General features: G+C 43.8%; 1 protein-coding gene across 2 annotated transcripts in view; it reads left to right on the forward strand.

Moving 5' to 3' along the window:
* srpx (sushi-repeat containing protein X-linked) overlaps positions 1–12,202 on the forward strand; it is an 83,080-nt gene that overhangs the window by 29,612 nt on the left and 41,266 nt on the right. For both annotated transcript variants that reach the window (XM_038802145.1, XM_038802143.1), the window contains 2 exons: positions 230–421; positions 2,661–2,837. In XM_038802145.1, the coding sequence (XP_038658073.1) occupies positions 230–421; positions 2,661–2,837 (369 nt within the window). The remainder of the gene's footprint in view (positions 1–229; positions 422–2,660; positions 2,838–12,202) is intronic.

Here is a 12,202-nt window from a genome sequence, read left to right on the forward strand (position 1 = left end):
TTATAGGTAGAATCATACATGGCAAGCTGCCTGAAATAGTAAGTATCAAAGGTAGATATAAGCAATACAAGATGTTAGCTGTACATTTAGCTGTACAGCTTTGACAAAGGGTCATATGGACTTGAAACATTGGCTCTTTTCTCTCCCTACAGATGCTGCCAGACCTGCTGAGATTTTCCAGCATTTTCTCTTGGGTTAGCTGTACATTCACTATTGTTGCTGTTTACAGATATTCCCTGGTGCGCTCCTCTAAAGATCAAAAATGGTTATGTCCATTGCAGAACACCACACGGTGGATATCACAGAAATGTACAAGGAACAGCATGTGATATTACTTGCCGAAAAGGATATGAAATTTATGGAACTGGCCGTGTCCATTGCCTTTCGAGCAAACGCTGGTCACAAACAGTTAGTTGCAGAGGTGGGTAATATCGATTTATTTGTTTTTGTTGAGTGAGGGTAATGAAATGAGGGAAGACAAATTTTTTTAAGGTTTATTGACAAGCTGTAATGCATAAGGTAGGTGAGTAACTGAAACCAATAGTTCAGTGTGTTAAGATACCAAACCCCTAAACAGTGTTTTAAAAATTTATAAATCTGTGAGGAAAGGATACTTCACACAGGAGTGATGACTCTAACCAGTATGTATCTTTTATGTTAAAATAAACTTTAAACCCAGAATTAACTATATTAAGATCAAAGAAAATAGCTTTACAATTAACAGTTAAACAGTTCTTAAACACAAGGAAAAACATAAACGTACTATCTATACCTGTGAATAACTCCCAATTAATCAACCAATATAGTTCAAATGCCATTTATAAATGAAGTGAACAAACAAATTATTTGCTTTGTTGTATAGAGACTTTTGGAGAGCGAGAGACCCTTTCATGAGCAGAACGAGCACACCTCCGTTCAACCTAGCAGCATTTAGCAAAGATGCTGTTCAACTTTAAATCCTTCTGTCTTGTTAGACTCCAATCCTAGGGCAAACTGCAAAACTGCAGACAGACCTGGATCCTCCCATTAATTGCATCATCTGTATCCCACTAAGATGTCACATGACCTGCTGAGCCAGGACTAAATTATTTACTCTCCATGGAATCTCCAGCAATCATAGGAATATCCCATTAGCCCTCTATATGTTGACAAGTACATATTTTAGAACCAATCATGACCACATATTTTATGACTTCTTAATTACAGATTTAACATACAGGCAGCCTGGATACCTTAACCTAGGTTCTTTAATAATATCACTGCAACAAATGTATACTTTAATCCAGGCTTTAATCCCTTACTGCCACAGATATAAAATAGAACATATATACCAATTTCTTACATTATTCACAGGTGTATCCTACTTATTGCTGTATCATGTTTGATGGTATAATATTCCAAAATATCAGATTACTTTCTTTGTATTTATTTTTATTCATTCAGTGACTCATTTAATGCCGCAATAAACTTTTTTTTGTTCATTTAAAAAAAATAAATTTAGAGTTCCCAATTAATTTTTTCCAATTAAGGGGCAATTTAGCATAGCCAATCCACCTATCCTGCACATCTTTGCGTTGTGGGGGCAAAACCCACGCAAGCACGGGGAGAATGTGCAAACTCCACACAGACAATGACCCAGGGCTGGGATTCGAACCCGGGTCCTCAGTGCCGGGGGCAGCAATGCTAACCACTGCGCCACCGTGCTGCCCCGCAATAAACTTTTACATTAAAATTTTGGAGAAGATTGAGACAATACAATTAGGAATTCTGCACCTCAACATACTTCGGAATCTCCAAACGTTGAAATAGAATTAATTAAATCATTTAATGTAAAACTTTAAACGGCAACTAAAAAAATTGTTGAAAATAAAACCCCAGTCAGTGATACCACAAATTGTGTAAGAATGAATTAGAAAAACACACATAGGCATTGGAATTAAAAACGGAAAATGATGGAAAAACTCAGCAGATCAGGGGCCTCACGGTTGCATGGTGGTTAGCATCAATGCTTCACAGCTCCAGGGTCCCAGGTTCGAGTCCTGGCTGGGTCACTGTCTGTGTGGAGTCTGCACGTCCTCCCCGTGTGTGCGTGGGTTTCCTCCGGGTGCTCCGGTTTCCTCCCACAGTCCAAAGATGTGCGGGTTAGGTGGATTGGCCACGCTAAATTTCCCGTAGTGTAAGGTTAATGGGGGGATTGTCGGGTATACGGGTTACGTGGGTTTAAGTAGGGTGATCATTGCTCGGCACAACATCGAGGGCCGAAGGGCCTGTTCTGTGCTGTACTGTTCTATGGTTCTATCTGACAGTGTAACCGGAGAGAGAAACCAGTGACATTTGAGTTTGAAAAAAGTCATACAGTTTTTCATTTCCGATTTCCAACACCAGCAGTATTTTTTTTAAATGTAGATATTGGAAATGAGTGTTATAGTTTGTCTTTGTGCATCTGGACCAGGAAGGTGAAAGGTGATATGCAACGATTCAAGTGGGAAAGTACACATGTTTGGACATAAATTATGAGTGGTCTGTGGGCACAAATAAAATAGATTCCTAATGTGAGGTACTGAAAGGCGACTGGTGCTGAGTGAACACATTCCCCTTCAGGAAGGAAGAGGGAAAAAGGAAGCAGATTGTTCCACTTAATAGTTATTTTTCTGTTCTAGAAATACGATGCCCTAAGTTTTCATTGCCACTCCATGGAGGTGCAAAGTGCTCAGATGGAGCATATTTTAACTCGAGGTGTGAATTTTACTGTACACCTGGATACCAAGTTAAGGGACAGAAACATGTGATTTGCATGCACAATAAAAGGTGGAGTGGAAATGAACCATCTTGCCTTGGTAAGTTTTGCTCATAAAATACTTTAAAACAAGCTAATAAGCTGTTTAACCAGTATAAAACTGAAAATGTTATAAACACAATCAAAGTTACCTAATTTAAGAAATGAAAACTATTTCTTACATTACAAATCTTGTGTGTGCATGCACATCCTGAGAACAGATTTAGCTTCCTGTTGATGTTTTTGTCACTTCTATGCAATCATTTAATATTAAAGTTTCTGTTGCAATGATTTATAATGATTTCCTATATATACATGTATCATTTTGTTTTATCTCGCTTAACGCTCTTTAAAATCCTTTATGCCACACCCAAATGCCGTGCTAGGTTTCTCACTGCGATAACATCATCCTTTCCCTTCCCAGCCTCTGCACTGAGAGACGTCTCATACTCAGTGATCTCATCCTCCGTCTCAACTTATCATGCCCTAGGTTTACTGCTCTTCTAACCTCCCTTAACATTGCCCTGCATTAGCTAGCTGGGGGGAACGAGCTACGGTACCTGCAGCTCAAAAACTTCCTACGAAAGGAGACAAGGACGTACCCACAACCGCCACGACAGACACTATTGGAAGACCTACTGGACGCAAGTATCCTAGAGAAAGGGAACTGTAGTGACATGTATGACCGACTGGTAGACAGGGACGACACCGTACTGGACGCAACAAGAAGGAAATGGGAGGACGACCTGGGGATGGGGATAGGGTGGGGACTCTGGAGCGAAGCACTGCATAGGGTCAACTCCACCTCCACGTGCGCAAGGCTCAGCCTGACGCAACTAAAAGTGGTACATAGAGCCCACTTAACGAGAAACCGTATGAGTAGGTTCTTCCCGGAGGTGGAGGACAAATGTGAGCGGTGCCAAAGAGGCCCGGCCAACCACGCCCACATGTTCTGGTCTTGCCCCAGACTTGTGGAGTACTGGACAGCCTTCTTCGAGGCTATGTCCAAAGTGGTGGGGGTGAGGGTGGAGCCATGCCCGATAGTGGCGGTCTTCGGGGTTTCAGACCAGCCAGATCTATTCCTGGGGAGGAGGGTGGACGCCCTTGCCTTTGCCTCCCTGATTGCCCGCCGTGGAATCCTGTTTGGCTGGCGGTCAGCAGCACCACCCAGAGCTGCAGACTGGCTGTCCGACCTCTCGGAATCTCTCCAAATGGAGAAAATCAAATTCGCCATCCGAGGGTCGGACGACGGCTTCCACAGAACGTTGAGCCATTCATGCAACTGTTCCGGGACCTGTTTGTGGCCAACGTACATGAGGAAGAATAGTCGGGTGGCCAAGAACCAGGGGAAAATGGGCGGGAATCGGGGGAAGGTAGCCGGGGGGAGGGGGGAAGGGGGGGGGAGGGGGGGCTACGGGCTCGGTATGGGGGTTTGATGGCAAGCCAAGGCCCAAAACCAAACTATAAATAAATGCCTATAAACATGTGCCTCGGCCATATTGGGGAATGTAAAATATGTATGCTGGCTAAAGGGGGCGGCCACAATTATTGTTATGAAGATGCTTACCTGTAAATATTCATGTAAAAAATTTTTGTGTTTTCCTTTTTTTTTTCCTCTCTCTCTAATAACTTGTAATTTGTCATATATAAAATATGAAAACTCAATAAAAAAACATTTATAAAAAAAACATTGCCCTGCATTTAAACTCCCGTACCATATTCTGAGCCACCTGCTCAGTCTACCACCTGTTGTGGGCTCTCTATTCCCATTGTGCCCCAGGTAAATCTGTTTGATCACTTGTACCTCCTCCACCCGCAATCCTCCATTTGTTGGGGTTTGTTCATCATGCACTTTCGGGAGTTGGGTTCCCGTTGACTGCTGGGGGAGTTTGGGGGGGAGTGGGTGGAGGGTTTTTGCTTGGGGTTGTTTTGTATTATAAAATTGTTGAAAATTTGCTGAATAGAAATACTTTCAGAAAATCAGAGCAAAGCGTAGTATTAGCCTTTCTCTTAAAACAAAATGGGAAACGCCATTTCAAACCTGTGGTTGATTCAATAACTTTTGGTTGGATCCTCATGACAGGATGACGAACATTATTTTCTCGGATTTATTTCTTTTGTTTGTGAAGTGTGAACATCACTGGCAATGCCAGCATTTGTTGCCTATCCCTAATTAAGCCTGAGAGTTTTAAATATAATAGGTTGAGCAACTGGAAATGAAATTGCATTCTCTATTTCAGTTTGTCTATATGTTCATACATTCTGTTTGGAGAGACAATTATGCTTTTAAATCAACTATAATATATCACGTTACATCAAGCATGCGTTTCCAAATGGCCACACAGATGTGAAGGCGTTAGAGAGATTGCAGAAAGATTCATGGGGAAAGTTCCAGGAAGAGGAACTTTAGTTACGAAGATAAATTGAAGAAGTTGGGACAGTTTTGCTTGGCAAAGAGAGGCTGAGAAGAGATTTGAAGGAGGTATTAAAAATCATGAGGGGGTCTGGACAGAGTAGATTGTTGCCATTTGTGGAAGGATGGAGAGTGAGATTGCACAGACTTAATTAATTGGCAAAATGAACAATGGCAACTTGACGCAGTGAGGATCTGGAATTTACAGCCTGAGTGTGTGATGGAGGGAGGTTCAATTGAGACATTGAAGGGTGAATTGGATTGTTTTTGGAAAAGAATGTGCAGGGTTATGGGGGAAAAAGACTGAATGGCCCCCTGTGCTAAAGCAATTTGGTGATTCAATCACCTATTTCCTGGAAGATTGCACTTTTGTCTTGACAGTTGCTTTCCTGGTTCAAAGTAAACCGCGGAAAACCTGATTTGAAGAGGCTGAATAATAATAATTGCTTATTGTCACAAGTAGGCTTCAATGAACTTACTGTAAAAAGCCTGTGACGAGGCTAAAACATAAGGAACAAGTGAACAAGTGAAGAGAGCATTCAAGAACACACTAAGCTTTGTCAAGCTCTGTTAACTCAACGTTATTACTATTACACAGCTCTTCCCCTTTGGTTTTTCCCTCAATGTTTGATACTCTCTGTAACTACAAAACTGAAAAGATAAATCTTTTTATTGAGAAGCGTCCATCTCACTGAGGAAGTTTCAGGCTCATCCACATCCAATAACCTGCTTTGAAAGCTCTGTTCATATTTTTGGCAGCTGTCGCAAATTCCACTATAGCATCCACATCATTCTTAAAAACAAAATGTAAATTCACCCTCGCTCCCAAATTCACGCTCTCTCCCAATGCTAATGCCCAATATTTCCTTTTGAAAAATTCCAGTATACAGATATACATCTTTGCATGGAATTGCAGTTTTTCCTTGGACTGGACCCTATCTACGTAACACATTTAGTTGAAATCCATCTATTATATTGCGAGGCCATCGCTGAGGCACAAAGATCTATGTACGCAGGACAGCACCACTACTGCACAGGTCTTGTTTCCATGACTCCCGGGCTAACTGACAAAGCCTCAAAAGCCAGATTCCTGCCCAAATATCGGATAGGCTAACATTCACGTGCTTCGTCCCCATAGGCTTAGAGCCCATTACATGGCTCACAAAGTATCGTCCCTTCCTTTAAAGAGGCCATGATACCACAGTCCTACGCTTCTCCCCACTCCCTCCCTGAAATACAAAAACAGAAAACTTCGATTTGCAGTTATATACAGACGAATAAGGGAGCTAAAAAACAAAGTTCATGAGGTAAGTATCGGGTGACTTCCTAAGTCTTGCTGAATGTCTCGCGACCCTTCAAGATTAGAAGCATCCTAGTCTACAGCAAGGGCAGGTAAATTGGCAGATTCCAAATCTGGGTAGTATTGAATACCTCGTCAACTCTCTTTCTGTGGCCATGGTTCTTAACGCCACTGCCTCAGCAAGTGGTATACTGGTAGCTGGGATTGGGACCACCTGCACCTTTTTGGGGGTGACTGTTTCTTTCTTCTCAAATGAGCAATGTGTTTTCTAGCTTCATGGCCCTATAGGCCCAGTCCTGCTAGCAACTCTTCCAAATAACCATCTGGGCATCCAAAGTTTCGCATATACACTAAGTTGTTTGTTTGAAGCGACCTGTCCTCTTCACTGTATAATGGTGGCTTTTCTGTGAGGATTCTTTAGCCTCCACCCTACCTGACAGATGTGGGGAAAATAAGGTCAAGCCAGTCTACGTGGAGCCTCATCCACGAATGTTCCGGCTACTCCCAAGAACGCAAACCTGTTGTAATCACAGAAGGATGTGTTGAGGCTGACAGTGGTTGCATCAGTTGACCATGCTTTCTATGTCAATCCCTGGCCACCAAATGTAACTCTTGGCCAGGACCTTTATTTTAGATTTCCCAGGAAATTGCTGCACAATTTTTGAAGAGGCTGCCTCCCGGGCAAGAGTGGACTTTCAGTGAAACACAATCGCAGCGCGAGACCCTGGCCAATGAGAGGGGGGGGGGGGGCATACGAAGGGGTGACTGTTATGGTGGAACACCATGGAAACACCAATCAGAGCCTTGTAGCTCTAAACTTGCCTGGAGTAGCCTGGGCATTCGTGGATGAAGCTCCACATAGACATCGCGAATCCCTTTTTGGTATGATGTTTTTGATTGTGAAAGATGCCTATTCGAAGTGGCTGGATGGGGGCATACGAAGGGGTGACTGTTATGGTGGAACACCATGGAAACACCAATCAGAGCCTTGTAGCTCTAAACTTGCCAGGAGTAGCCTGGGCATTCGTGGATGAAGCTCCACATAGACATCGCGAATCCCTTTTTGGTATGATGTTTTTGATTGTGAAAGATGCCTATTCGAAGTGGCTGGATGTACAGGCTGTGCATTTGACCACTGCAGCGGCCACTGTGGACAAGCTGCGCCAAATCTTTGCCATTCATGGCCTACCTGATGTGATAGACTTGCCTATCAGCAGACAATACAGAACAACACAGGCTTTGATTCGTGGATTACCCTTTGTGGGAAAACAGTTTGCTAAATCTTGAGAGATGGTAGAGACTTGGAGCAGTTCAGGCACGGATCTCTTGAATTGGTGTGAGGTTTCTGAACTTTCATTGAATTAAGGCGCAAAGTAACAGCCAGGTTTCTGGCATTCGATCTCTTGGGCAGCCTGAGGCAAAAGTGAGTTCACCGACCTAACATCGGGGTGAGTGCCTGCAAAAACTTCAGCGACGTGAGGAGGAGAAGAGTGGGCAAGAGTGGGCGACTCATGACCTCCAGGCCAGGGTTGAGAAGGACGGGCAGGCAATTAACCAGAAAGAAGAGAGCCCACAGGTCTGCCTCACAGCACCAGGGACCTGGGTTCAATTCTAGCCTTGAGTTACTGTCTGTGGAGTTTGCACATTCTTCCTGTGTCAACGTCGGTTTTCTCCAGAAGCTCCAGTTTCATCCCACAGTCCAAAGGTGGGCAGGTTATGGGGATAGGGCAGCGGAGTGGGCCTAGGTAGGATGCTGTTTCAGATCATCTATACAGACTTGATGGGCCAAATGGCTCCTTCTACACTGTAGGGATTCTACAGATAGCCAGGCAGCCAGCCAGGAGAACATGTAATTGTTGAGGGTCGAGGCTCAAGGCCTAGACACCCGAGTGAGAGGTCAGAAGAGCAGCAGTCAGGAGGCAAGCACCAGCATCGTGTCTCGGGGAATTAGGGAGCAGCGGCCAGTGGAATGGAGGGACCTGACTCGAGCCAGAGGCCAGCAAGGCAGGGCTGAGAGTGAGGGCTGGGCAACAAGCAGACAGGGCGCCGATGGCAAGAGTGAGAAGATGCCAGGCCAGATAGCCAGCGGCAGCCAGGCAGCTAGCCAGGAGCACACGCATGTGGTCATTGATGATCAAGGCTGGAGACTTCGCCACCCAAGCCAGGAGGTGAGCAGAGCAGCAGTTGGGAGCTGCAAAGAAGGCCAGGCAACGCTGGCATTGTGTCTCGGGTAATGGGCGAGAGTGGGATGACTCGGGCTGAGAGTGAGTGGGCTGGGCAGCAACCATCATCTTCCTTCTTCTTGTTGTTTATGATCACGGCAATTATTTTCACAACTTCCGAAGTCTACCAACATCTACCAACTCTTGAGCTTTGTTTAACTCGTCAGCACTTTAGAGCAGCCTAACAATTGGCTGCTTTTGCTTAAGGAGGCTTCACTCGATAGAAGATTCTGAAGACTTATTCATGGACGTTTAAATCAAGACAGATCAACCCCAGTCAATATGAAGAGATGAATGAATCTGGCAGCCGGAAATGCAGGAAGTTGAAAGCAAATCAAGAGGACAAAGCTAGGCAAAAAGACAGTTTGGCACTTACTTTAAACTACATCCACAAAACGTTTTGATAACATATCTGATGACGTTGGGCCTGCCACTTTCTGGAGACAACACATCATCTGAAAAACCTGAACAAAAAGTGGACTTTGAAATGGGACTGGAACTACAAGATATTGCTCAAGTTTATTATTCTTCTGCTGCTGAAGTGAGGGAAGAAACCTACCCTGAAGTCATTGCCTTATGGCCAAAATCTGTTCCACTGGGTATGAGTGAATATTTTGTAATAAATAGACCAGAGGATATAGGTAACATGGAAAATTTTGAGAAAACATTTGAGGTTCGAGGCAGAGAGCAGTTTGATGATGAAAGCATACAAGACACAGGAAGTTATTTTTGATTTATCTAGAGACAATGAAATCACTTTAAAGGGAAAGAGAAAATCATTATTGAGACTGTAAGTGAATCTCTGAAGAAGACTGTTGAATTATTTTGTGTGCTTTTTGACAAAAATTTGGATGGAATGCTTAGAGCCGCAACATTAAGAGGTTAATTGAATTCTACCGGGGAGGACATAGACACAAATGTTTTTGAAGATTAAGTGGAACAATTCATTCATTTTGTCAATAATAAGCTTTATGCTTCGAGATCACCAGCTGATTTGTACAGACTTGTACTTGATGGTTTGCAGGCAACCTTTCTAAATGTTGAAAGTCTTTTTAGCAATACTTGTCACAAAAGCTTCCGGTGAACGTTCTTTCTCTATTGGAAAGAGTGAAAAAGCATCTGCGAAGTACGATGAGTCGGGAACATTTGACAAGTTCAGCAAGACTGACAACTGAAAATGCATCCTTACAAGATTATACCGATGATGACATTGATGATTTTGTGAAGAAAAAGTACAGAAGAAAAGACATCTAAGATGCCATGGATTGCAAACAACTGATTTAAGCAAGAAAATCTTTAAAAATCGGCCACTCTGCCATGTTCTCCCGTCTAAATTCTGTTCTTCAAGAGAGAGCATCTGCTGGTCTGATAAAATAGCTAGTGGTCACATGCAGACAGTTATAACCAGTGAGTAGCCATCATCCACCATTGCTCTTTACTGGCCTTCACAAAGTCTCTTCTTACTCCTCTGGACAGTTAAAGAATGGAATCCTGCCAGACAGTTGCCAGTAAAGCTACTGATATTCGACTTGGACTGGACATTCCACTACCTCCAAGCATTTGCTCCTGCACAGGACTTTTTCTGGCTCATTCTGTCCTGCACTGACCTATGCTGTGCTGCAGTCATATCATTGGCTGATTCTCCATCGCGTTGCTTAGCAGCCAGTTCATGTGTGCTTGTCTCAAGACACAGATTACAATATTGACCACCTGTACTGCCATGCTGACAGGTGGGCTTGGATTTAAATTTATTAATTAGTAGAAGCTTGTTGTCATAAGAGCACAACGGCAATCTAGCAAGCAGTGATTTATGGTTCCTGTGCCTTGCATATTGTGAGCTGAGGTTGGGCGGGGTCAGGAGGGCATGGGGGGGGGGGGGGGGGGGGGGCTTGACATCATCGGAGGGCCTCGACATCATTGGGGAGCACTATCTTCCATATCATATGAGAGTATTGCACCAATGCCAAACAGTCATGCATCACAAACAACAATGATGGGTTTATCCGTGTTGAAATGGGTCAGCAAGACCGACAACTGCAGGGCCTGTTTGACTTAATCAAAAGACTTCCTCTGGGAATCTTTCCACTTCCAACATTGGTGCTTTTTTAGCAGTTGATGCAGGGGTGCCAAAATGGTAAACAAGTTGTTTAAAAAGTGACTGTGATAATTGACCGTCCCTATAAAGGGTTTTAATTTTAATGTATTCCTTGGTTCTGGGACCTCTTTTATTGCCTTTAACTTCTCTTTGAGCAGGTGCATCAATTCTGAAACCTAAATATGTTACCTGTGCCCCGGTTTCCTCCCACAAGTCCCGAAAGACGAGCTTGTTAAGTGAATTGGACATTCTGAAATCTCCCTCAGTGTACCTGAACAGGTGCCGGAGTATGGCGACTAGGGGAGTTTCACAGTAACTTCATTGCAGTGTTAATGTAAGCCTACTTGTGACACTAATAAAGATTCTTATTCTTATTCATCAGCCTGAAACGTGCACTTCTCTCGCTTTAGCTGAACTTCTTCTGGCTTTTACTTCTTCCAACTTAAGTCTGTGTTCCTCTGAATGAAAATGAAAATCGCTTATTGTCACGAGTAGGCTTCAATGAAGTTACTGTGAAAAGCCCCTAGTCACCACATTCCAGCGCCTGTTCGGGGAGGCCGGTACTGGAATTGAACCGTACTGCTAGCCTGCCTTGGTCTGCTTTCAAAGCCAATGATTTAGCCCAGTGTGCTAAACCAGCCCCTAGCTGGTTTATGGTGTAGCCCATGTCACTAGGACATTATCAAGATACTGGACAGCCTTTGGAATTCTCTACAAAAGGCTCTCCATTGTGCACTGGAATATCGCACAGGCTGGCGAGATACTGAAAGGCAATGTTGGAACAAGCCTTTATGGGTATTTGTGCTCACAAACTTTCTTGACTCACCTTCCAGCTCAAGCTGAAAACTGTACTGGAATAATTACCCCCAGATCCTCCAGGCGCTTCAACACCACCTCCCTTTTTGGTGTAGACCATAAGGGACCAGTCTGGCATGAAAACATTTTGGTGTTGCTTCTGGTTCTACATGGATCTTTACCCTTACACCTTTGATACATTCTACTCTCTCTGAAAGACGTCATGGCATTTCCATAGAAGCTCTTGGAAAACTCCGTCGGTGATGTTGAATATTTCTAACACTAATTCAATTTGATATTTTTCAGCCAATCCCCCCCCCCCCCACACACACGAGGCTTGGCCTCTTTCCCTCCACAACAATCAATGGCACCTAGTTTGACTGCTACTGTGTTGTTATGATACTGATATGGATGCCATCCCAAATATTTCAATGCCTCTCCAGTATAGGTGGCTAAGGTTGTTGATGTACTGCTGAGGTTCACAGGCTGAAACCCTCCCTGCAGATAGTATGGTAGCACAGTGGTTAGCATTGTTGCTTCACAGGGCCACAGACCTGGGTTCAATTCCCGGCTTGAGTCACTGTCTGCATGTTCTCCGCAT

This window comes from Scyliorhinus canicula, chromosome 7 (genome assembly GCF_902713615.1).
Source record: "Scyliorhinus canicula chromosome 7, sScyCan1.1, whole genome shotgun sequence".
Classification (NCBI taxonomy): domain Eukaryota; kingdom Metazoa; phylum Chordata; class Chondrichthyes; order Carcharhiniformes; family Scyliorhinidae; genus Scyliorhinus; species Scyliorhinus canicula.